Source organism: Oncorhynchus mykiss, chromosome 21 (genome assembly GCF_013265735.2).
Source record: "Oncorhynchus mykiss isolate Arlee chromosome 21, USDA_OmykA_1.1, whole genome shotgun sequence".
NCBI lineage: Eukaryota > Metazoa > Chordata > Actinopteri > Salmoniformes > Salmonidae > Oncorhynchus > Oncorhynchus mykiss.
Window position 1 is genome coordinate 48,631,104 of NC_048585.1, and position 27,351 is coordinate 48,658,454.

Consider the following 27,351-nt stretch of genomic DNA (forward strand, 5'->3'; position numbering starts at 1 on the left):
GGGTCTTCCAAATGGACAATGACCCCAAGCATACTTCCCAAGTTGTGGCAAAATGGCTTAAGTACAACAAAGTCAAGGTATTGGAGTGGCCATCACAAAGCCCCCGACCTCAATCCTACAGAAAATTTGTGGCAGAACTGAAAAAGCATGTGCGAGCAAGAAGGCCTACAAACCTGACTCAGTTACACCAGTTCTGTCAGGAGGATTGGGTCAAAATTCACCCAACTTATTATGGGAAGTTTGTGGAAGGCTACCCAAAACATTTAACCCAAGTTAAACAATTTAACGGCAATGCCGTCAATTCGCAATCTACCAAATGCGAATTGAGTGCATGTAAACTTCTGACCCACTGGGAATGTGATGAAAGAAATAAAAACTGAAATAAATCACTTTACTATTAATCTGACATTTCACATTCTTAAAATTAAGTGGTGATCCTAACTGACCTAAAACAGGGATTTTTTACTAGGATTAAATGTCAGGACTTGTGAAAAACGGAGTTTAAATGTATTTGGCTAAGGTGTATGTAAACTTCCGACTTCAGCTGTACACTGGAGTTACTTACAAAGACAGTGAATGTTCCTGAGTGGCCGAGTTACAGTGATGAATTAAATCTACTTGAAAATCTATGGCGAGACCTGAAAATGGTTGTCTAGCAATGGTCAACAACCAATTTGACAGAGTTTGAAGGATTTTGAAAATAATCATGGGCAAATGTTGCATAATCCAGGTGTGGAAATCTCTTAAAGATTTACCTAGAAAGACAGCTTTAATCACTGCCAAATGTGCTTCTACAAAGTATTGACTCAGGGGTATGAATACTTACAGTATGTAAATGAGATATCTGGATTTCATTTTCAATAAAATTGCAAACATTTCTAAAAACATGTTTTTACTTTGTCATTATAGGGTACTGTGTGTAGATGGGTGAGGAAAAATATGTGTTCACTCCATTTTGAATTCAGGCTATAACAACAAAATGTGGAATAAGTCAAGTGGCATGAATATCTTCCAAAGGCATTGTACAGTAGGTGATAGCCTCGGTGATTTCTATGTGACTGCGGGATGTTTTTTCATTAGCTCTTATCAGCACTCGGGTTCCCGACACACTGAGGCGAAGAAGCCCTATCTCTCCTCAGCAGCCTTTTTCATTGTGCACTCTTAGCGGGGACACTTGAGATTGGTCAGCATGTGCATGTCATGCAGAGAGAGAGAGCCCGCTTGTGATTGGTCAGCATCCTCTGTGCATGTAGAGAGTGAATGAACGTAGTCAAGCGCATGTCATTAGAGGAGGCACGGTAGTCCAGTTTTTGCTGTATTAACATAGTATCAAAAGGAAAAAAATCGCAGCCTCTTGCTATATTAACATAGTATCAAAAGGAGAAAATCGCAGCCTCTTGCTATATGGGTATTGCACATGTCGATATCGCAATTTCAATCAGAATTTGATTCATCTTGCAACCCTGCCACATGCAGCAAGACACTCAATGATTCATTCCGGTCCAGGATCAAGCATGTTTCAGGGACTTAAAAATAAACAGTAGACAATGATTTCTGCCAAAAAAAAATCATCAGCGTTCAGTCTTACATGAGTTCCTCTGGTGTTATGATTACTTTTTTTATTTATTTTTTATCCATGGAATTTGAATGAAGGTCTACATCAACAGCTGACCTTTTCCAGTCTAGGACATGATGCATTCACCTTGCAAGCTCTCACGCACATAACTTGTAAAATGTGGGAAAAGGCCGTCCGTGAGTATCCATTTGACAAAATCATCAAACCCCAACACCATGTCATTAGACTGCTAAATTCCCTGGGGTAATAGTGACGTTACCACCAGAACAAAGAACATCTGAGAAAAGGTAAGCTATATGTTGACAAGAAAAAGCTGGTACATATAAAAAAAAATATATGTGGACACTCCTTTAAATTAGTGGATTCAGCTATTTTAGCCATTCCCGACAGGTGTATAAAATCAGGTTACTCAACCGAGTAACCGGGTGGTAGCAGGCTAGTGATGGCCTTAACTTCTATTACCGTCGCCAACCATGTAAAAAATAGCCTACATAAAGCCAACAAATAAAAACATTGCAGCCTGCAGGTTGAAAATATAAAATAAATCACATTGGATATGCATGGCCTGTCTGCAAGGAACTTGAAACATTTGATCAACTATTCATTCGGTCCAGCCCCAAGCTTGCACCAACAAACCTGCAACACCATATAAAATATTCTGGACCCTCAGAGTTCCCCGGCCAGTGAGCTCCAGACAGACACAGCTGTATTTGCGCAAGAGATAATCAGGCAAGCCTATTTTATGACAATTCCACCAGATCACAGCATGACATTTGTTTTCCCTTTCACGCCGAGTGGTTATCAAAAGGGAGAGAGCTGGAAAGATTTCTCAAAATGGGCTACTTTGAAGAACTATTGTCATTCTCAATGGACGTAAAAACAGACTTTGTTTACAGCAAGTTTGAAGTGATGAAAAAAATGACTGAGAAGCTCCAGTTAATTTGTGGTGGTAAGTTAAGACAATTAGAAATACCATCAGATCCCCAAATGGGCACATTTATAAGTCTACGTTTGCACGCAGGGAAGATAGCCTAGGCCTACTTCTACGTGTAGTCAGGTGCGCGTCCTTACTCAAGATTGACAGGAGCATGCCAAACAAAATACAATGAATGAATTGATAACTCGTACATGGAATGAAATAAACAAAAACTTGTTTCTCACAAGTGTAGCATAGGTTGTGCACTCTGCAACCAACGTGTCCACTCTGACATGCAGAACTGTAAGACTGTTATAATAATACTATATTGAATGCATTAACAGAAATTAGGTTAACCAAACAAACATTGTAGGTTAGAAATGATGGGAATTAACGGTAAAATGTACTACCTGTGATACTGGTGTGCCATCCCCAAGGCCCCCATAATGGATTAATCCTCTGAGACAGGGGGCAATCAAGACATATACCATACATTTTATTTACATTTTTTGCAACTGCTCAACTAAAAAAAATGCTTGGCCGACCAACAGCCTATCGACCAAACAATCGATCAGTAACTAACTGGGGACCGCCCTAGATGGAACACACATTTCAAAACAATACGCTCATCTCCACCCCAGCTCTGAATTTCCATAAAGCCAATGTGAGGGTAATGCTACAGTAGAACCCATGAAGGAGGCCATTGCTGAGAGCTAACAGCATCGTCATGAAGGATTTAGAACATTCCTTGGCTCAAGTCCTCGAAACTCCATGACAGGTTTAATAATCACTTTCTGTGAACACATCCTAGGTTTGTGATGATTTGTGTTAAAGCTGCAATACGTATCTTTTTTGGGGGGCGACCCGACTAAATTCACGTAGAAAAGTGACAGATCTATAACTCGTTCTCATTGAAAGCAAGTCTAAGAAGTGGTAGATCTGTTCTATGTGTGCTATTTCTATTGCTTCCCATTCTGAAGTTAAATGTTTGCGTCTTTTACTTTAGGTTTTGTACACCAGCTTCAAACAGCTGAAAACAATATTCTGGGTTATAGAAAATATATGTCACAGTGGTTTAGATGGTACAATGATTCATTGCTTGTTTTGTCACAAACTGAAATTAGGCAAACTATTCAAATTTTAGCAACCAGGAAATGGCGAATTCTGGATATTGCAGCGAATAGTGAGCTAATACATGCCATTACATTAGCCACAACCAGTTATAGATGCTTACATGCAGATTTTTAAAGCATCATGGGTGATGGGACTATGAATGCATTCATAAAGCACTATGGTTCATAGAAAGTTTTACCAAAGTTGTTTTCTCCCAGATGAGGGGAACAGTCGTATATTTAGAATTCCCTGGCCCTCCCTACTACTTTCCAAGATAATCTATCATTTTATTTCTCATCTTTAAAAAAAATGTCCAGTTTATGTCCATGCAAGTATGCACAACGGAACTGATGTTGTGTACGTTTTATCAACAAGTGCTTGGCCTAGATAATAGTTTGCTCTACAAGTTTGTTACCATGCGTGTACATGCTTGCTTGTCATCATGCCCAGCTGCACAATGTCATTGTGGTCAGAAGCCCTGTGGCTCCCATGACAACAGGTCAGTGGGTAGCCCCAGCAGGGCCAGACAGAAGCAGCATTGAGCTGAGTGTATCTAGGCCGAGCCCACTTCACGTCACCCACATATTCACCAGTACTGTAACCTTGTCGTCCATCAAAACAGCAGCGGTTTAAAAATAGCAGAACACGGGACATAGCAAATCATCTCCTCAAAGAAATCACCTGCAGCATTCAATCTAGGGAGGTTCTGAGCCAACCAGGCATTGAGTTTAGTACACCAACTCCGATAGCGCTGCCTTTTTACAGCAATTTGTGCCATTTAACAGAACACATCAACAAAGAGGAGCGCCGTGGATTATTGTGCGCTTGTGTTCAGATACTACTGTACCACTCACAAGCCCGGGAAATTGATACCATGACCTCGTTGACCATATCAAGTCATATGATATACCATTGGGAAAATCTTAAGACGATTTTCAGGTTAAAAACAAAGGCTATGAAACAACATTAAACCGAGTGAATTCATTACACAGTAAAAAAAATAACAAAATAAAAAAGGCAGTCAACTGCGTTAACACTGAACATTGTTTTATTCATACAGCATCAGAAGAAATAAGGAAGTAGATATGAACCTGCTTTGCCATGTGAATCGCTTATAAAACATTTCAGCATGCAAGTTAATTTCAAACAATAGTTACCTTCCACGTGGCCATCAAAGCTACCTGTACTGTATAAAAAGGTGTGCCTCCTTCTGCAGATGAACAGAACCCTCTCTAACAGGAGACGAATGCCATGGCGAAGTTGACAGCGCTGTCTCCTACTCGTGAGCACTGTCTTTGCGCTCAGCGACACAAAGCCCTTACTAGAGGCCCAACTTCATCCTCTTAAACCCCTACAGGAGACGGCAAATCCACGGATCCTTACCCTTACAGGAGACTGACGTGAAACACGTTCCTCCTACACTCTAAAAAGAAAAGGTTCCTGGAGTATCCTTTAGGGGTCCTTCAAATTGAAACTGTGGGGGACCCCTTTTAATGGTTCCTCAAAAAAACTTTTGGGTAAAAAATGTTTCACTACCCCCCCACCCTCCCCTATTATTATTATTATTATTATTATTAATAATAATAAGCATAACAATAACACCATATTTTAGTTGTCATTGTTTATCATGATTTTAGTGGCAAAGCAGATTTCAAAAATCTAAATAGGAGGTAAACTCCCAGCCGATCCCAAGTATAATGGGTATGTCCTCTGGTGTGTTGATGTTCTCCATATCCACAGCCCAGAATGATTTTACAGTGCATGGTCATTGAACAGGATTCCTGTTTTGATAATGGTTTTCATACACATTTCTTCTCCATAACGTAGAGGCCTATGGGATATTCATTGAAGAGGTAAGGGAGGAGGATGGTCAATGTGCTCTGCATAGCATAATACCAATTCACATACCTTTGTATGCCTCCTCGTCTGTATACCTGCAAACACCGGCACAAAAGTGAGCAGTTCAGTCATCTGTACCCAACACTGCTAGCTTTCAACATATTCTTATAGCCTACATATTCTTACCACTGATTGATATCCATTGAATTGTGTCCATTTTGGGTTTTTAGAAAGATTTGCCATACATGAAAAGATAGATGGTATCATCATAAAACAGTATCAATTTAGATCATACAAAGGACAAACCTTACCTTCAATTGAGGAGATCTTAACATTTTTCAGTTAAGGGCCTGTTTCAGTTGGGCAGTTAGGTTCCTGCAAGAACCCCCACCAATTAAGGAGGTTCCTTGATTAACCCCACCTCCTTTGTCGTTCTTGGAAGAACCTTTTTCAGTGCCAAGAACCCTAAAGTTTTCCGAAGACCTTTGAGACTCTTAGATGAACCCTTGTTGAACCCCACATTCTTAGAGTGCATATAGAGGACATGGGTGCCAAGGGAAACTACGTTGGAACAGAACCCACCTCTCGAGGTCTGCAGACATACGCACGACTTCGCGAGAACCTGGATCGGGAAGTTGCTACCCAGGAGTGCCTTTGGCTGTGGAGCGACGGGTCCAGGTTTTACGACCGCGACAACATACAGCCTGATAACTACCAGGGAAATGAGAACTGTACGCATGTGAACTGGGGAGAAGAGAAACGCTGGAATTATTGTATCTGCAGTGTGAAGTTACCTGCTGTATGTGCCATGAAACTATGAGCTCTCCGACATCTTAATTGAGAAGTCCATTTTATTTGGTTGTCTATTTATGACACATTAAATTGGTTACTAGGTAACATTACTAGAAAAAAAACACTGTTTCTTTCACTGCATTTTGTTTCGTAACATCCATCTTGTATATACTGGAAATAGGGGCAGTTTGATATCAATAATGTGTCATCAAATGAAAAATAAAGGATCACTTCCATATTCAAACAGGCTTTGCATGTTAGTGTAAGCCAGGATCCACCACCTCACCCTACAAACTAATCTACAATAAGCATGTAAAGAATAAAATAACCTGAAAGGGCTGTTGTATTCTAATAGTGTAATACAATTACCATTTATTTTCATACTACAGTATTAATTATGCACTAATGGTAATTGTTTCCCAAATGAGAGTTCAGCACTTTTTAATGGGAATTGTCAATACTCCAGGGAAGAGCCAACTCAGCATAACTGTAATGAATAGTGAGAGCGGTGTAGTCCATTGTTGCATGGTTTCCCCTCTCTCCCCAGAGCAGCCTTTTCACCTGTTAAATGGAGCATGGCACTACAGCCTGAGTAGAAAGCCACTTGACTGAACATGAGTCACGACACACAGGAACCTTTTCCCACTCTGAGTCAATGTGTCGGAATGTCTGCATAAATTATTCAGCCGAGCGGTGCCTGCTATCTGCAGATAACAAGTGGCTCTTTTGCTGGTCAGCGTGTTCCAAAGACACTGTATAAACTTGGTGATTAGGCCTCTGTCCGTGAAGAGCTGTGTATCATTGTGGCAATAGAGCACAAGACAAATTAGACAAAGTACTGTACATTGTACAGGTCACAACTACTTTCTCAGGGGCTCCCTTTTCTCAGCTCACTAGCCTGAGGCTAGTTGGGGTCAGAATTTACACAGACAGCGACAAAAGTACACCCGCTGGAAAGTTAATTTTTTGTACAAATTTGGACACATGGATATTTGAGCTAAATTCCCACCACATTAATTTAGAAAGGTAACCAGATTTAACTAAAAAAAAATCTACTTTGAAAATGTTACGCAATTAAAAAAAATGAAAAAGTATTTTCCTTATGAGGAAAAAGTTAGTACACCCCAACCTTTACCATCACATAAAATGGCTAAAATTAGAATCAGGTGCACCAAAACAGGTGCAAATGATTAGAAATCATATGGGTGTGTGGAACATCATGCCAAGATCAAAAGACCCACCCAAGGCCCTCAGAAGAAAGACTATTGATGCCCATGAGTTGGAGGGGATACAAATCAATTTCCAAGCAAATCAAAGTACATCATCCCACTGTCTGACGGCTCATCTACAAAAGTCCCACCAAATTCAGTCCAAGAGCTGACCGAAAGATGCTCATAGAAGTCTAAGAACCCCAGGGTAACATCAAGTGACCTTACAGGCCTCTCTTGCCACAATCAATGTCAAAGTGCATGAGTCAACTGTCAGAAAGAGACTGCACAAACATGGCCTACATGGGAGGTCAGGAAGGAAGAAGACTCTGCTCTCAAAAATAATAATAAGACAAGACTGACGTTTGCCAGACAACAGCTGGGTAAAGACCAAAACTACTGGAACAATGTGCTCTGGACAGTCAAAGGTGGAGTTGTTTGGCCGCAATGCCAGATGCCATGTTTGGCGAAAACGAACCATTGCCGTTATTTCAGCCAAAGGGGGCAACACCATCTATTGAAGCTAGAGATGTACTTCTTTTTTACGCACCATGGAATTGCATTTCTGTTGATTTTTGATGATTCAATGATTGCAAAGTATAATCTTCCAGTGTTGTCATTCGTGTTGAAGTGAAGATTAATTTTTATATTTGGACAGATGGAAATGTAAAGGCAACTTTCCAGGGAGTGTACTTACTTTTTCACACGACTGTACATCAGGAATGAATGAATGCAGCACGTGACAGCTCTATGTTGTTTGGCCCCACGACAGGATAGCTGTTGTAAATCTCACAGTCTTTAAATAAATGGAGCCGTAACCATTTGTTTTATGACAGATTTTGCAAACAGCATTGTGGATCCTTGCTAAAAATCCATATGCATTATGTCTAAATCATAAAGTATAAGGGTTCTGCTTCCACATTCACTAAACCGATTGAAATCACAATGCTGTGAAACTATATAAAGATGGATGTAATGTGGCTTTAAGTCTAAATCCCCTATGGCCACGTAGCCTTTAGTCTAAGAATAGGGGCAATTTAAATTGGTTGCATTGGTTGCATACTGATGAGGGCATGACACAGTGCATTTGGAAAGTATTCAGACCCCTTCCCTTTTTCCACATTTTGTTACGTTACAGACTTATTTTAAAATTGCTGCAAATATTTTTTTCACCCTCATCACACACAGTACCCCATAATGACAAAGCGAAAAAATATTTTTTTTAAACCTTTTTGCACATTCATTAAATACCTTATTTAAATAAGTATTCAGACCCTTTGCTATGAGACTCGAAATTGTGCTCAGGTGCATTCTATTTCCATTGATCAGCCTTGAGATGTTTCTATAACTTGATTGGAGTCCACCTGTGGGATATTCAATTGATTGAACATGATTTGGAAAGACACACCTCTATATAAGGGCCCACAGTTGACAGTGCATGTCAGAGCAAAAACCAAACCATGATATCGAAGGACTTGTACATAGCACTGCGAGACAGGATTGTGTCGAGTAACTGATCTGAGGAAGGGTACCAAAAAATGTCCCCAAGAACACAGTTGCCTCCATGATTCTTAAATGGAAGAAGTTTGGAACCACCAACACTCTTCGATCTGGCCACTCGGCCAAACTGAGCAATCAGGGAAGAAGAGGCTTGGTAAGGGAGGTGACCAAGAACCTGATGGTCACCCTGACAGAGCTCCAGAGCACCTCTGTGGAGATGGGAGAACCTTCCAGAGGAACAACCATCTCTGCAGCACTCCACCATTCAGACAGAAGCCACTCCTCAGTAAAAGGCACATGACAGCCTGCTTGGAGATTCCCAAAAGGCACCTAAAGGACTCTCAGACCATGAGGAACAAGATTCTATGGTCTGATGAAACCAAGATTGAACTCTTTGGCCTAAATGGCAAAACGTCACATCTGGAGGAAAGCTGGCACCATCCCTACGGTGAAAGGTGTGGAAATGTTTTTCAGTGGCAGAGACTGGAAGACTAGTCAGCATCGAGGGAAAGATGAACGGAGCAAAGTACAGAGATAACCTGCTCCAGAGTGCTCAGACTGGTTCGAAGGTTCACCTTCCAACAGGACAACAACCTTAAGCACACAGCAAAGACAACGCAGGAGTGGCTTCAGGACAAGTCTCAATGTCCATGAGTGGCCCAACCAGAGCCCGGACTTGAACCTGATCAAACATCTCTAGAGAGAACTGAAAAAAGAAAACTGTGCAGCAATGCTCTCCATCCAACCTGACAGAGCTTGAGAGGATCTGCAGAGAAGAATGGGAGAAACTCCCCAAATACAGGTGTACCAAGCTTGTAGCATCAAAGCTGCTTCAACAAAGTACTGAGTAAAGAGTCTGAAAACATGTGTAAATGTGATAGTTTTTTTTATTTTTGATACATTTGCAACAAACAAAAAAACGTTTTGCTTTGTCATTATGGGGTATTGTGTGTGATTGACAAGGGACAAAAAACTATTTAATACATTTTAGAATAAGGCTTTAACGTAACAATGTGGAAAAAGTCAAGGGGTCTGAATACTTTCCAAATGCACTGTAAGAGACTAAGTTGTGTCTCTTACCTAACCGTGACTCGTTTCGGGAAACTAGGTGTACGTCGCACATCCCTACTTCACAGGAGAGCCATTTGAACATGAACTTTAAAAAAAAAAAAATCCAAATGCATTTTTTTTTGCCAGAAATGTCTTCTGGACCATGTGAACTTTCATGTGCCTTAATAACAAGCTTGTCTGCCATCTGTAAATACGAATACAATTGTTAAAATTACAAGCCTAGTTGGTTTAGCCACAAAAAAAAACAGCAACCTTCCAGCTAGCCATGATTGGCTGAGATAAAGAGTGGCACACTTCTAGCACACTAAAGAGGGGCACACAATGTAGCACACTTCTGTCTATAATAAGAGCTGGTCAGTATGTGAAGGTAATCCTTTCTAACCTTTTGAAAAGGTATCACGTAGTAAAATTGCATAAGTGTGAATCTCCACTTTCTAGAAGACCGAGTTGTGAAATCAGTGGAATTAGAGTATGATAGCTAAGGAGATGGAGAACATTCTGCAGTTTGATTGCAAATAACACACAAAAGACTGTTGTATAAAACACCCGTCTCTGGATTACATCTTCAAACTATGGGCAACCATGGCACCCGTGACAGAAGGGGGAAGCGTCCATCCATGTATAGATAGTCTAGCTAGCTACATTTTCAGATATTACCCGTTTCTAACTTAGTCAGAAAGTCAACTGTTAGCTAGCTGGCTACATTTTCAGATATTACCCGTTTCTAATTTATTCAGAAAGTCAACTGTTAGCTAGCTGGCTATCTCGGTAGGTAATGATGATCTGCGGAGTAATAGTATTCTAACCGCAGAGACATTTGTATTGCTAGTTATAGCCCAAGTTAGCTAGCTAACATTGAACCTGATTGTTGAGCCAGCTTGGTTTAAAGATTACAGGGTGGAGGTTGGTACACCACAGCAAGCAGCTGAAAAAGGGGCATTGGAAGCACAGACACTGCACACAGAGAAGATTGCCATGATGAAACAACTACTGGAACACGGTTGTTGCTTGTCTTCCTGTTCACCGTGTAGCATGACCCGGAGCACACCATCTATGGTATCATCAATGACATCCTGCTCTCAAAAATAGATTAAACATTGTTTACTACCCAAAAGAAAGCAGTCACGCCTTTTCTGTGAACCGTTTGATCGTTCGTAAATTCGTCATTATCAAGCGCTCTAGATGCTCGAACCAGAGCATTCACATTTCAGAGTAGAGTGTCCAGAGTGAATTTACGAACTCACCCTATGCTCAGACAGCAACAACATCGAGTCACCCTCAGTCCATTCTTGTCAAACTTGAAAACGCTTACCTGTACCTGTTTGTCCTCTGTACAACTGCGGTCCTTCCGCTGGGTGCTGAAATTCATACTTTTAATAACAACGAATACAACTTTTTCCCTGCATTTGGGTCCGTGCCATCAGGGTTCCACAGGACGTCCCTATTCCATTGAAGTTGAACTGTAAAATGGTTAAGGGTTATGGTTGGCTTATGGTTAAGGTTAGGGTAAGGGTTAAGGTTAGGTTTTAGGATAGGGACGTTCCAAGGATCCCGGATAGCACAGACCCAATTGAATCTCAGCTTAAGTAGTACGTAGTACGAGCAACACAAGGAAAACGTTTGGTGGTTGTATTCCAGTCCTGGAGGGCTGAATCCCTACTGTTTTTTGTTTCTACCTGGTAGTTAATTGCATGATGCTAAATTAATCTCTTAGAAGAGGGAGAGGATGAAAACCAGAAGAGTTTCTGCCCTCCAGGACCAACATTTAACTGGTACGACAACATTGGTTGCTAAATACAAAATCTGACACGACAACAACCACAGACAGACAAGAAATGCAGACATTATTTTCAATCAAATGTGTAGCTTATGCTGAGTAATGAAATAAGAAATGATATAAGACAATGATAGAGTTGGCAGACTACTTTAATAGGGAGCTTTTTTGGACTATAAATCATGACCACTAATTGACATGCCAAACCTTCCTCTACTTCAACAGTCTGGTAAACCAGTTTCACTGCCATCTGCAGTGCACCCAAAAACAATGAAAACAATTATTGGTCAAATGAGAAATATCAAATCTATTGACCACTTGCACAGCCATGTTGGGACAGAATCCATTTGCACAAAAAATGTGAAATCTTAACAAGTTCGACCAAAACCTACGATTGATTTTAGTGGATTTTAGGGTAGTGAAACTCTTCCAGGGTTAAACTGATTCCTATTGTGCATGGTAGTGTGAAGGTGTTCCTTTCCCCTTAACCAATGACAATGACTATTCAAATGGTTAGTTCACAATATCAAATACAGTATGTTCCAAACGGAAATATGCTTCCAGAAAACGGGTTAGCGGAACGCTAGTGACAAACAAGGAGTGTTTCAATGTAGAAAATCAATGTACACCGAACAAAAATATAAACCCAACATGTACAGTGTTGGCCCCATGTTTCATGAGCTGAAATAAAAGATTCCAGAAATGTTCCATACGCACAAAAAAGCTCATTTCTTTCTACATGTTGTGCACAAAAGGTATCTGTGAGCAGATGCATATCTGTACTCCCAATCATGTGAAATAAATAGATTCATGAATTTATTTCAATTGGCTGATTTCCTTAAACTGTAACTCAGTAAAATCATTGAAATTGTTGCATGTTGCGTTTATATTTTTGTTCAGTGTATATAAACGGTACATTGTCATCTCTCCTCACCTTTGATGACGATGTCTCTCTATCCATCTGTCCAATCACAGCACTCAGAAAAGAAAAAATCAAATTGGACAGGCATTCCACTGCACATAGATGATTTTACTTAATTGCCTGTTATGCTCCACCTCCTACATCATATATCAAACTTGAACCGTGACCTCATAAAATGTTCTTCTTCCATAGCTTTCAGACAGGACATAAATGAAGAGCGCAGGGACGCTGAGTGATTCACATTAGAACATTATCGCTGACTTGGGGAGGCTGATGGTTATAGATGTAGCGTGACATATTGGTACTTATCAGGATATGGGCAGACAGACCTCTATAGTTCAACTCTGTACATATAAGGCTACATTCTCTGATACTAAGAGAATGGGTGGCAGGTAGCCTAGTGATTAAGTGCAATGGGTCAGCAACCGAAAGGTTGCTGGTTCGAACCCAGGAGATGACTTGGTGAAACATCTGTTGATGTGCCCTTGAGCAAGGCACTTAACCCTAATTGCTCCAGTAAGTTGCTCTGGATAAGAATAGAAATGCACTACATGAATAGAAATGCACTACAGTGAAGGAGACTGGCACTTTGTCCCTCGGTGGCACCGCCTGTTTGGCATGCCCATCCAAGGAAGTCAAACAGAGTGAAATTTGTGGCGTAAACAAGCCTAGGAGTTGATTATCTAAACATGAAAGGCAGTCCATTCTCCTTTTGGCCTCCAACAATCATAAACTCACTCCTTCTGTTCACTCTTCCCTGCGCTGTTTATTTCTGCCACAACCGCATATAAACTCCACCAGTTCCCCTCTCTCACTCCCTCCCCATCTGCCTCCCTCAATCTCACTCCCTCCTTATCTGCCTCCCTCAATCTCACTCCCTCCTTATCTGCCTCCCTCAATCTCACTCCCTCCTTATCTGCCTCCCTCAATCTCACTCCCTCCTTATCTGCCTCCCTCAATCTCACTCCCTCCTTATCTGCCTCCCTCAATCTCACTCCCTCCTTATCTGCCTCCCTCAATATCTGCCTCCCTCAATATCTGCCTCCCTCAATATCTGCCTCCCTCAATCTCCCCCCCTCCTTACCTGCCTCCCTCAATCTCCCCCCCTCCTTACCTGCCTCCCTCAATCTCCCCCCTCCTTACCTGCCTCCCTCAATCTCCCCCCCCCTTACCTGCCTCCCTCAATCTCCCCCCTCCTTACCTGCCTCCCTCAATCTCCCCCCTCCTTACCTGCCTCCCTCAATCTCCCCCCCTCCTTACCTGCCTCCCTCAATCTCCCCCCTCCTTACCTGCCTCCCTCAATCTCCCCCCCTCCTTACCTGCCTCCCTCAATCTCCCCCCTCCTTACCTGCCTCCCTCAATCTCCCCCCTCCTTACCTGCCTCCCTCAATCTCCCCCCCTCCTTACCTGCCTCCCTCAATCTCCCCCCTCCTTACCTGCCTCCCTCAATCTCCCCCCCTCTTACCTGCCTCCCTCAATCTCCCCCCCTCTTACCTGCCTCCCTCAATCTCCCCCCCTCTTTATCCGCCTCCCTCAATCTCCCCCCCTCTTTATCCGCCTCCCTCAATCTCCCCCCCTCTTTATCCGCCTCCCTCAATCTCCCCCCCTCTTTATCCGCCTCCCTCAATCTCCCCCCCTCTTTATCCGCCTCCCTCAATCTCCCCCTCTTTATCCGCCTCTCTCAATCTCCCCCTCTTTATCCGCCTCTCTCAATCTCCCCCTCTTTATCCGCCTCTCTCAATCTCCCCCTCTTTATCCGCCTCTCTCAATCTCCCCCTCTTTATCCGCCTCTCTCAATCTCCCCCTCTTTATCCGCCTCTCTCAATCTCCCCCTCTTTATCCGCCTCTCTCAATCTCCCCCTCTTTATCCGCCTCTCTCAATCTCCCCCTCTTTATCCGCCTCTCTCAATCTCCCCCTCTTTATCCGCCTCTTTCAATCTCCCCCTCTTTATCCGCCTCTCAATCTCCCCCTCTTTATCCGCCTCCCTCAATATCCGCCCCCCTCAATATCCGCCCCCCTCAATATCCGCCTCCCTCAATATCCGCCTCCCTCAATATCCGCCTCCCTCAATATCCGCCTCCCTCAATATCCGCCTCCCTCAATATCCGCCTCCCTCAATATCCGCCTCCCTCAATATCCGCCTCCCTCAATATCCGCCTCCCTCAATATCCGCCTCCCTCAATATCCCCCTCCCTCAATATCCCCCTCTCTCAATCTCCCCCTCTTTATCCGCCTCTCTCAATCTCCCCCTCTTTATCCGCCTCCCTCAATCTCCCCCTCCCTCTCTCAATCTCCCCCTCCCTCTCTCAATCTCCCCCTCCCTCTCTCAATCTCCCCCTCCCTCTCTCAATCTCCCCCTCCCTCTCTCAATCTCCCCCTCCCTCTCTCAATCTCCCCCTCCCTCTCTCAATCTCCCCCTCCCTCTCTCAATCTCCCCCTCCCTCTCTCAATCTCCCCCTCCCTCTCTCAATCTCCCCCTCCCTCTCTTTCTCACTGTCTTGCTCTCTGGCCTGAGTCAGACGGCAGGCGGTCATCCTAGCAGATGCTTCCCGACATGACAACCCAACGGGATAAACAAAAGCTGGCTCCTAAGCAAACAGAACCTGGTGGAGAGCGCCTAGGAGACAGTGTTTTTTTTTTGTGGGGGGGGGGGGGGGGGGTGACATTTTTCTAAATCTGATCATGAAATCAGCCTAGTAAATAACTAGCTAGTCTTTTTAACCTCTCTAGGGTAGGTGAGACGCTAACGTCCCACCAGGCCAACATCCGGTGAAACTGCAGAGAGCTAACATTCTAACATTCTAAATACACCATTTGTTATAGTAAATATTCTTGTAAATACATGTATCTTACATCATTTAAAAGATGAACGTCTTATTAATCCAGCCGCTGTGTCAGATTTCAAAAAGCCGTTACTACGAAAGCAAACATGCTATTTTCTGAGGACGGCGCCACGCACACACAAGTATTACTAGCATTTTCCAACCAAGCATTAGGTCATGAAAGTCAAAAATAACAAAATAAATCACTTACCATTGAATATCTTCCTCTGGTGGCAATGTCAAGTGTCCTAACTACACAGTGAATGTTTGTTTTGTTTGATAAAATCCATTTTTATAGCCTAACACGAAACATTTGTAAACCGCTTGCGTCATGATTTCCGTCTCATTCAACTTTGGACGATGCGTTCGTGGTAATTAAACACACTAAACAAACGTTTATCCAGTCATCGTTGGTTTCATTGCAATCCTCTGGTTGTTACTAACACAATCATACTTGATGGTTCTTTTCCCAGGATGTATTAACCGAAACAACCCGATTTGAAGACACCAATCAATGACATCATTGCGTACCAATGGTAGGACCGGTCTATCGTTGATTGACTGTATTTTGGCCCAATGACCACTGATCATCTTGAAATCTAGCTTGGAAGATAGCCAATGAGCTAAGGTAAATGGCAATACGTAATGGTTATACGTTTGAAGACCAGACTTTGTCATTAACTCTGGCATAAAAGAGGTTCTTTCGCCATTGCAAATCCTACTTGAGGGAGCCACTGGTGTTATGCATAGCAGTACATATTCAATAGCATTTTCAACAAGTTTATACAGTGCCTTGCGAAAGTATTCGGCCCCCTTGAACTTTGCGACCTTTTGCCACATTTCAGGCTTCAAACATAAAGATATAAAACTGTATTTTTTTGTGAAGAATCAACAACAAGTGGGACACAATCATGAAGTGGAACGACATTTATTGGATATTTCAAACTTTTTTAACAAATCAAAAACTGAAAAATTGGGCGTGCAAAATTATTCAGCCCAATTACTTTCAGTGCAGCAAACTCTCTCCAGAAGTTCAGTGAGGATCTCTGAATGATCCAATGTTGACCTAAATGACTAATGATGATAAATACAATCCACCTGTGTGTAATCAAGTCTTCGTATAAATGCACCTGCACTGTGATAGTCTCAGAGGTCCGTTAAAAGCGCAGAGAGCATCATGAAGAACAAGGAACACACCAGGCAGGTCCGAGATACTGTTGTGAAGAAGTTTAAAGCCGGATTTGGATACAAAAATATTTCCCAAGCTTTAAACAGCCCAAGGAGCACTGTGCAAGCGATAATATTGAAATGGAAGGAGTATCAGACCACTGCAAATCTACCAAGACCTGGCCGTCCCTCTAAACTTTCAGCTCATACAAGGAGAAGACTGATCAAAGATGCAGCCAAGAGGCCCATGATCACTCTGGATGAACTGCAGAGATCTACAGCTGAGGTGGGAGACTCTGTTCATAGGACAACAATCCGTCGTATATTGCACAAATGTGGCCTTTATGGAAGAGTGGCAAGAAGAAAGCCATTTCTTAAAGATATCCATAAAAAGTGTTGTTTAAAGTTTGCCACAAGCCACCTGGGAGACACACCAAACATGTGGAAGAAGGTGCTCTGGTCAGATGAAACCAAAATTGAACTTTTTGGCAACAATGCAAAACGTTATGTTTGGCGTAAAAGCAACACAACTGAACACATCATCCCCACTGTCAAACATGGTGGTGGCAGCATCATCATGGTTTGGCCTGCTTTTCTTCAGCAGGGACAGGGAAGATGGTTAAAATTGATGGGAAGATGGATGGAGCCAAATACAGGACCATTCTGGAAGAAAACCTGATGGAGTCTGCAAAAGACCTGAGACTGGGACAGAGATTTGTCTTCCAACAAGACAATGATCCAAAACATAAAGCAAAATCTACAATGGAATGTTTCAAAAATAAACATATCCAGGTGTTAGAATGGCCAAGTCAAAGTCCAGATCTGAATCCAATCGAGAATCTGTGGGAAGAACTGAAAATTGCTGTTCACAAATGCTCTCCATCCAACCTCACTGAGCTCGAGCTGTTTTGCAAGGAGGAATGGGAAAAAATGTCAGTCTCTCAATGTGCAAAACTGATAGAGACATACCCCAAGCGACTTACAGCTGTAATCGCAGCAAAAGGTGGCGCTACAAAGTATTAACTTAAGGGAGCTGAATAATTTTGCACGCCCAATTTTTCAGTTTTTGATTTGTTAAAAAAGTTTGAAATATCCAATAAATGTCGTTCCACTTCATGATTGTGTCCCACTTGTTGTTGATTCTTCACAAAAAAATACAGTTTTATATCTTTATGTTTGAAGCCTGAAATGTGGCAAAAGTTCGCAAAGTTCAAGGGGGCCGAATACTTTCGCAAGGCACTGTATATTTAAAATATGGCGAATAAATCAGGAAAAGCTAAAACAAAGTCTAGGTATACAGATTTAACCCAAATTATAGAGGAAATAGATAGATACAGCGAGACCGAGTTGCTTCAGGAAGAATCTTTCAGCGAAGCTAGTTTTGACTCCCAGGCGGAAGACATGTTTCTGCATGTCGAGGATGCTATGCTGGATTGGAAAATTCTAATGCTAATGTCATTGTTTGAAATTAATAATATCAAATATTATTCATTTGAGATAATTTTTTTGATTTTCTTATTTTATTTGCAATATATTAGTTATTGGATTTTCAACTGCTGGGGAAGGGCCACAAACTGTTTGTGGACAACTTCTACACAAGCCCTACACTGTTTACAGAGCTGAGGAAGCGGGATGTGTGGGCTTGTGGCACCATTCGGACCAACAGAGTGGGCTTTCCAAAGACAAAGGTGAACGACATGCCTAAGCGGGCTAAGCGGGGTACCATGCGATGGATCCGTGAAGATGGCCTGCTCTTTGTGAAGTGGATGGATACCAGAGAGGTGGTCATGTGCTCCAGTATTGACATCATTTGAGTCAATTGGAAGTGTACCTGTGGATGTATTTCAACACCTACCTTCAAACTCAGTGCCCACTCAGTGCCCAATTTCTCCCAAGACCTCAGAAAAAAATTGTAGACCTCCACAAGTCTGGTTCATCCTTGGGAGAAATTTCCAAATGCCTGAAGGTACCACATTTATCTGTACAAACAATATAAACAAGTATAAACACCATGGGACCACGCAGCCACTCATACCGCTCAGGAAGGAGACGCATTCTTTTCTCCTAGAGATGAAGGTGCTTGTGTGTGAAAAGTGCAAATCAATCCCAGAACAACAGCAAAGGTCCTTGTGAAGATGCTGGAGGAAAAACAGGTACAAAAGTATCTATATCGACAATAAAACGAGTCCTATATCGACAAAACCTGAAAGACCACTCAGCAAGGAAGAAGCCACTGCTCCAAAAACGCCATAAAAACTCCAGACTACGGTTTGCAACTGCCCATGGGGACAAAGATCATACTTTTTGGAGAAATGTCCTCTGGTCTGATGAAACAAAAATAGAACTGTTTGGCCATAATGACCATCATTATGTTTGGAGGAAAAAGGGGGAGGCTTGCAAGCCGAAGAACACCATCCCAACCGTGAGGCACGGGGGTGGCATCATAATGGTGTGGGGGGTGCTTTGCTGCAGGAGGGACTGGTGCACTTCACAAAATAGATGGCTTCATGAGGGAGGAAAAATTATGTGAATATATTGAAGCAACATTTCAAGACATCAGTCAGGAAGTTAAAGCTTGGTCGCAAATGGGACTTCGAAATGGACAATGACCCCAAGCATAATTCCAAAGTTGTGGCAAAATGGCTTAAGGACAACAAAGTCAAGGTATTGGAGTGGCCATCACAAACCCCAGACCTCAATCCCATAGAAAATTTGTGGGCAGAACTGAAAAGGTTTGTGCGAGCAAGGAGGCCTACAAACCCGACTCAGTTACACCAGCTCTGTCAGGGGGAATGGACCAAAACTCACCCAACTTATTGTGGGATGCTTGTGGAAGGCTACCCAAAAAGCTTGACCGAAGTTAAATCGATATAAAGGCAATGCTACAAAATACTAATTGAGTGTATGCAAACCTCTGACCCACTGGGAATGTGATGAAAGAAATAAATGCTGAAATAAATCACTCTTATATTATTCTGACATTTCACAATCTTAAAATAAAGTGGTGATCCTAACTGGCCTAACACAGGGCATTTTTACTAGGACTAAATGTCAGGAATTGTGAAAAATTGAGTTTAAATGTATTTGGCTAAGGTGTATGTAAACTTCCGACTTCAACTGTAGCTGGCAAATTATAGCATCACAAGAGAAAACAATACAGAGAACTAGCAGCCGAACGCCTCCAGAATGTATCTTCCTCCACTGTACAAGTTCAGTGGTGATCTGCTAGGGGAATGAATGAGGCAGGGATGCCAGTCATCATTGCCCCAACAGTACCCCAAGCTGGGTGGCTGGTTGTAGCTTTTTACACAAGGGACAATTCCATTCCAAGAAAAGTAAAGGGGTAGTCCCAGTAATTTCAACCAAGTACAAGTGCTGCCACTTGAGTGACGTGAAAAGCTTGATCTGCGTTTGCTAACAATGATCAACAACTGAAAGGGTGAGTGTGTTACTGGCCAGCCATCAGTTAGCTGATGCAATGCAATGACATGGCTAACCATAGTCAGCAATACGATTACATGCAGAGTACCCCTGCCTATTTACACATCACACGGATTGGTGGCAATAACATTATACTGCATCATGGGTGGACAATCCTACTAGAGAGCCAATGAGGCTGCAGGTTTTTGTTGCAGCCCTGCTCTAACACCTAATTCAGCTAATGAATGTCCTGATTAGAACCTGCATGTACCTAGTAGCACTATAGGATTACAGAATATAATTCTCACAAGAAGGTGTTCTGTACAAACACTGACTGGACAGATGCTCATTGTACCACAAAGTTAGTCAACATGTTTTAAATGTGCAACCAATTCCATTGTACAACTCCAAAATCTAAAACTGGCCACAAAATGGCCAAATTCTATAGGAAAGACAGTCTGAACATGAGTATGCTTTAACACCACATGAAAAAAAAAAACCTTTACAAGAAATTACTAAGCAGCTAAAGGCACTGAATATGCAAATTAAAACAATTAGGCTAATCTTGCCAGAGCATTTCTCGCAATACCGCAACATCAAATGAGTGCATTGTTAATTTGCCTTGTCAGTAGAGAGTTGAGGAAGTACAGAATTACCCAGTCAGAATAAATCACAGTTTCATATCTCACCTCAGAGTACATGTATGGGGAAAGGGAGCTAGAGAAAACAATCGCATAAGGAACACTTTCTACCTCCACAGACCACTTTAGAGAAAGTTGTGATCAGCACAATTTGTCCACTCACAGTTGGATTCCTTGAAATCCTTTGGTTCAAACGCCAGGTCTGCAGGCATAATTAGGACCCAATTAAAGATGCAAACAGCCAAAACAAACATTGAAATGTGTGGAGGATCTGTTAACTACTGTTCCATTGCGTTATGAGAGAAGCAATGAGCTGCCAGAGTGATTATCAGTTTGGAAGGCAACCAAGTTCTGATTAGAAAAGAAGCCTGGGTAGGAACGTAGGTGGTCACTTGCTCACTTCGAGAACAAACTGTATTTGTGTTGTCCATGACCTCTACCTCTCCTTGATGTCTCTCCACGACACTAAAGGACACATGCAGTAGTTGCAGGGACGCATCTTAGTGATTTTTACGTGATGCGCTAGGTAACACTACAGTATAAAAATGTGGTGTTACATTGTATTTAAGTAATTTATTTGTAGAGATAGTAATGGAGTTGAGCAGGTAAGAGCAACAATGTTGATGGAGGGAATGTCAATTCAACTGTGTACGTTTTTATATAATGAAAAACATATTCCTCGACATAAAACGGTCTACAAAGTTGTAGTCCTGACTACGGTAAATCATTTTTATTATGGTGGCAGCAGAATATGCATTTATAGTAATCTGACATAGTAGTCATTAAAGATAACTGCACGAATGCTGTGCCAAATTCAGTGTTTCAAATGTTAATGTTTCACATTCAAATCGTATTATGTACCATATAATTCATATCATAAGCCATTAAAATGTTCACAAACCAGACTAGAGATGCCAGTAAATAGCTAAAAGTATAGGCTACATGACAACAAAAAGGATAGACCAACATTTTCCGACTAATTAGGCTACAATAAATTAAAACAAATATAGAACGCAATGAACGAAACCTCATGCAAGTGTTTCTATTCAAAAACAGCTGTTCAAATAGACAAGACAGGTAGTGCTAAGTAGCTGTAGTATGTACTCCAAATACGGTACATTTCGTTCCTATAATATCCGAGAAGGCAAAAGTAGAAACATGACTCATTCAACATTTTATAATTTAGCAAACGTCTCCATGCAAAGCACTTCGAGGTAAACCCGACGCCTCTGACACGCCAACTCCACCGGCATGCTTCGCCTAGTATCAGCATCAACATATCAACCCAAAGGCTGTATAATAAAACATGCAAATACTGTCCTACCAGTTGAACGTCCAGCAGCATCCACTCGGGCAGATATGCTTTCCACTCTCTTTGAATCCATGGTTATAAAAGTCGTTAGTTTAGTTTGAGCGACAGTGAGTAAATGACTTGGAGCACTGGAAAGTTGACGCTGCTTTGCCCACGAGCTTGTGCAGATTCTGCAGAAATCTTGCGCATGGCATTCTCAATGGGGGGCGAGCATACGACACATCAAAACTTCAGTCAGCTGCAATAAGCAAATTTCTAAATTGGAATCGGAACCGGTTGTTTGACATTACCTCTTATTATAACGACTGTTTAAGTTCTGTTTGTATATGGTGTTATCAAATTGAGGGAATTTAATATTTTAAAGATTAGACCTCTCATGAATCTACATATATAGGTATTAGCCCGTTTCTGTAGAAAAAAAAATAGCCAAACAAGATCAAACAAAGTGACGTTTTTTCTCAATGTACATTCTAAATCTCCTATAGTCTATATTGGATATGAAAAGGTGACTCACAATAAATACTTTTTTCCTTCTGTTGACACAATGCAGGAGTATAATGTTACAAAGTTAATCATTTGCCATGCTGGGGGCCAATAACAAACAAACAAACAAATACAAAACACACACTTGGTCTGCAGTTCTTGGTTCCAAGAACTGTGCCACTGGGAATATACATTTTCTCTGTTTTTGACACATTGTCAGTCAGTGGTGGAAAAAGTACCCAATTGTCATACTTGAGTAAAAGTAAAGATGGCTTAATAGAAAATGACTAAAAGTGAAAGTCACCCAGTCAAATTACACTTAAGTATATTTAAAACCAAATACTTTTACTCAAGTATCAAAAGTCAATGTAATTGCTAAAATATACTTAAGTATCAAAAGTCTAAATAGTTTGAAATTCCTTATATTACTAGCCTATTACTACTTCATGTCGTCTGAGATTCCCAAAGATTGGAAAGCAGCTGCGGTCACTCTTCACTTTTTTTTTTGTTTGTGAATTTTACCCCTTTTTCTCCCCAATTTCATGGTATCCAATTGTTTTAGTAGCTTGTCTCATAGCTACAACTCCGAAGGTTGAAAGTCATGCGTCCCAACCAATCCAATCCACACAGCGCGCATCCAACCCGGAAGCCAGCCACACCAATGTGTCGGAGGAAACACCGTGCACCTGCACCTGGCAACCTTGGTTAGCGCGCACTGCGCCCAGCCCGCCACAGGAGTCACTGGTGCACGATGAGACAAGGACATCCCTACCTACCGGCCAAGCCCTCCCTAACCCGGACGACGCTAGGCCAATTGTGCGTCGCCCCACGGTTACGACAGAGCCTGGGCGCGAACCCAGAGTCTCAGATGGCACAGCTGGCGCTGCAGTACAGCGCCCTTAACCACTGCGCCACCCAGGAGGCCAGGGGGGACACACTCTTGACACAAACTGCTACAGACCTATATCTATCCTACCCTGCCTTTCTAAGGTCTTCGAAAGCCAAGTCAACAAACAGATTACCGACCATTTCGAATCCCACCGCACCTTCTCCGCTATGCAATTTGGTTTCAGAGCTGGTCATGGGTGCACCTCAGCCACGCTCAAGGTCCTAAACGATATCTTAACTGCCATCGATAAGAAACAATACTGTGCAGTTGTATTCATTGACCTGGCCAAGGCTTTCGACTCTGTCAATCACCACATCCTTATTGGCAGACGCAATAGCCTTGGTTTCTCAAATGATTGCCTCGCCTGGTTCACCAACTACTTCTCTGATAGAGTTCAGTGTGTCAAACCAGAGGGCCTGTTGTTCAGGCCTCTGGCAGTCTCTATGGGGGCACCACAAGGTTCAATTATTGGGCCCACTCTCTTCTCTGTATACATCAATTATGTCGCTCTTGCTGCTGGTGAGTCTCTGATCCACCTCTACGCAGACGACACCATTCTGTATACTTCTGGCCCTTCTTTGGACACTGTGTTAACAACCCTCCAGATGAGCTCCAATGCCATACAACTCTCCTTTCATGGCCTCCAACTGCTCTTAAATACAAGTAAAAGTAAATGCATGCTTTTCAACCGATCGCTGCCTGCACCTGCCCGCCCGTCCAGCATCACTACTCTGGACAGTTCTGACTTAGAATATGTGGACAACTACAAATACCTAGGTCTCTGGTTAGACTGTAAACTCTCCTTCCAGACTCACATCAAACATATCCAATCCAAATTTAAATCTAGAATTGGCTTCTTATTTCGCAACAAAGCATCCTTCACTCATGCTGCCAAACATACCCTCGAAAACTGACCATCCTACCGATCCTTGACTTTGGCGATGTCATTTACAAAATAGCCTCCAATACCCTACTCAATAAATTGGATGCAGTCTATCACAGTGCCATCCGTTTTGTCACCAAAGCCCCATATACTACCCACCACTGCGACCTGTACCTCCATGTGTAACTCTGTGTTGTTGTATGTGTCGAACTGCTTTGCTTTATCTTGGCCAGGTCGCAATTGTAAATAAGAACTTCTTCTCAACTTGCCTACCTGGTTAAATGAAGGTGAAATAAATACAAATAAAATTAAGCAAACCAGACAGCACCATTTTCTGTTTTTTTAAATTTTATTTACAGCTAGCCAGGAGCACACTCCAACACCCGGACCAAATTTACAAACAAAGCATGTGTTTAGTGAGTCTGCCAGTTCACAAGCAGTAGGTATGACCAGGGATGTTCTCTTGATAAGTGTGTGAATTAGACAATTTTGCTGTCCTGCTGAGCATTCAAAATGGAACAAGTACTTTTGGGTGTCAGGGACAATATATGGAGAAAAATAATATATGATTTTCTTTAGGAATGCAGTGAAGTAAAAGTTGTGAAAAATATAAATAGTAAAGTACAGATACTCCAAAAAAACTACTTATCAAATCAAACCCAATTTTATTGGTCACATACACATGTTTAGCAGATGTTAATGCGAGTGTAGCGAAATGCTTGTGCTTCTAGTTCCGACAATGCAGTAGTAACCAACGAGTAATCTAACCTAACAATTCCACAACTACTACCTTATACACACAAGTGTAAAGGGATAAAGAATATGTACATAAAGATATATGAATGAGTGATGGTATAGAACGGCATAGGCAAGATGCAGTAGATGGTATCGAGTACAGTATATACATGAGATGAGTAATGTAGGGCATATAAACATAAAGTGGCATAGTTTAAAGTGGCTAGTGATACATGTATTACATAAAGATGGCAAGATGCAGTAGATGATATAGAGTACAGTATATACATATACATATGATATGAGTAATGTTTAAAGTGGCTAGTGATACATTTTTTCCATCAATTTCCCATCAATTTCCATTATTAAAGTGTCTGGAGTTGAGTCAGTATGTTGGCAGCTGTTTTTCAGCCTCTCGGTCCCTGCTTTGATGCACCTGTACTGACCTCGCCTTCTGGATGATAGCGTGGTGAACAGGCAGTGGCTCGGGTGGTTGTTGTCCTTGATGATCTTTATGGCCTTCCTGTGACATCGGCTGGTGTAGGTGTCCTGGAGGGCAGGTAGTTTGCCCCCGGTGATGCGTTGTGCAGACCTTACTACCCTCTGGAGAGCCTTACGGTTGTGGACGGAGCAGTTGCCGTACAAGGTGCCATTAATACAGGTAACGAGTGGAGGACAGAGGAGCCTCTTAAAGAAGAAGTTACAGGTCTGTGAGAGCCAGAAATCTTGCTTGTTTGTAGGTGACCAAATACTTACTTTCCACCATTATTTGCAAATAAATTCATAAAAAATCCTACAATGTGATTTTCTGGATTTTTGTTCTCTCATTTTGTCTGTCATAATTGAAGTGTACCTATGATGAAAATTACAGGCCTCTCTCATCTTTTAATGTGGGAGAACTTTCACAATTGGTGAATGACTAAATACTTTTTTTGCCCCACTGTAGGTAATCCTCTTGTCCAAATGGGTTATGGCAGTGTGCAGTGTGGTTGCGATCGCGTTGTCTGTGGACCTATTGGGGCGGTAAGCAAATTGGAGTGGGTCTAGGGTGTCAGGTAGGGTGGAGGTGATATGGTCCTTGGCTAGTCTCTCAAGGCACTTAATGATGACGGAAGTGAGTTCTACGGGGTAGTCGTTTAGCTCAGTTACCTTAGCTTTCTTAGGAACAGGAACAATGGTGGCCCTCTTGAAGCATGTTGGAACAGCATAAGTTGTAATTTAAAGGGTTTTTACTTAAGTACTATACACCACTAATGTCTGTTTACTAAAGTATAATGGACAGCTTGGGGTAATCATTGGTTTGAAACGGGAGGCAATTTACTCAGTTGATAGCAGAACTTGTTGACACTTTGCCAGAAGTGTACCGACCCACCATTATGCTTGTTTTAACTGCACTAGGGTCTGAGCACAGTCATGGTTACATTAAGACACTGTGGAGCAGGTGCCCATTGCAGGGATGGGATATGCCCCTGTACTCCAAATTAGAGTTCTTCTCGGATCCCGAAATTGAGATCCGAACCGAATTGGAGCCATGAAATTCCCATCCGAAATCGACAGGACCCATCCATTTTTTTTCTTCAATACCCGATCCACTTTTCTTTTCTTTTCAATACCCAATCCACTTTTCTTTTCTTTTCAATACCCGATCCACTTTTCTTTTCTTTTCAATACCCGATCCACTTTTCTTTTCAATACCCGATCCACTTTTCTTTTCTTTTCAATACCCGATCCACTTTTCTTTTCAATACCCGATCCACTTTTCTTTTCAATACCCAATCCACTTTTCTTTTCTTTTCAATACCCGATCCACTTTTCTTTTCTTTTCAATACCCGATCCACTTTTCTTTTCTTTTCCCGATACCCGATCCACTTTTCTTTTCTTTTCAATACCCGATCCACTTTTCTTTTCTTTTCAATACCCGATCCACTTTTCTTTTCTTTTCAATACCCGATCCACTTTTCTTTTCTTTTCAATACCCGATCCACTTTTCTTTTCTTTTCAATACCCGATCCACTTTTCTTTTCAATACCCGATCCACTTTTCTTTTCAATACCCAATCCACTTTGTATCCAAGGTGGATTGGACCCAAAATATGTCAGAGATGAGAGAGAATTGAATCCAAATTGGGTCTGGTCTGTTTCGGACCCAAATGGATCCCAAAGATAAAAAAAAAAAAATTGGAATTATTGCCACAAAAGCTAGTAAACTGTTTTGACTTGTCTGACAGTGAGCGTTTCACATTCATTTTCAGATTTATCTCATAACTGATTTGTCAACACTACAGCT

The 27,351-nt window shown here is 41.9% G+C and overlaps 1 protein-coding gene across 1 annotated transcript in view; it reads right to left on the reverse strand.

Annotated features, from left to right (window-relative positions):
* LOC110500612 (Kv channel-interacting protein 4) overlaps positions 1-22,361 on the reverse strand; it is a 232,830-nt gene extending 210,469 nt beyond the window's left edge. The window contains exon 1 of the mRNA XM_021578066.2: positions 22,087-22,361. Coding sequence (XP_021433741.2) covers positions 22,087-22,147 — 61 coding nt within the window. The 5' untranslated portion in view covers positions 22,148-22,361. The remainder of the gene's footprint in view (positions 1-22,086) is intronic.
* Between the last annotated feature and the right edge of the window lie 4,990 nt (positions 22,362-27,351).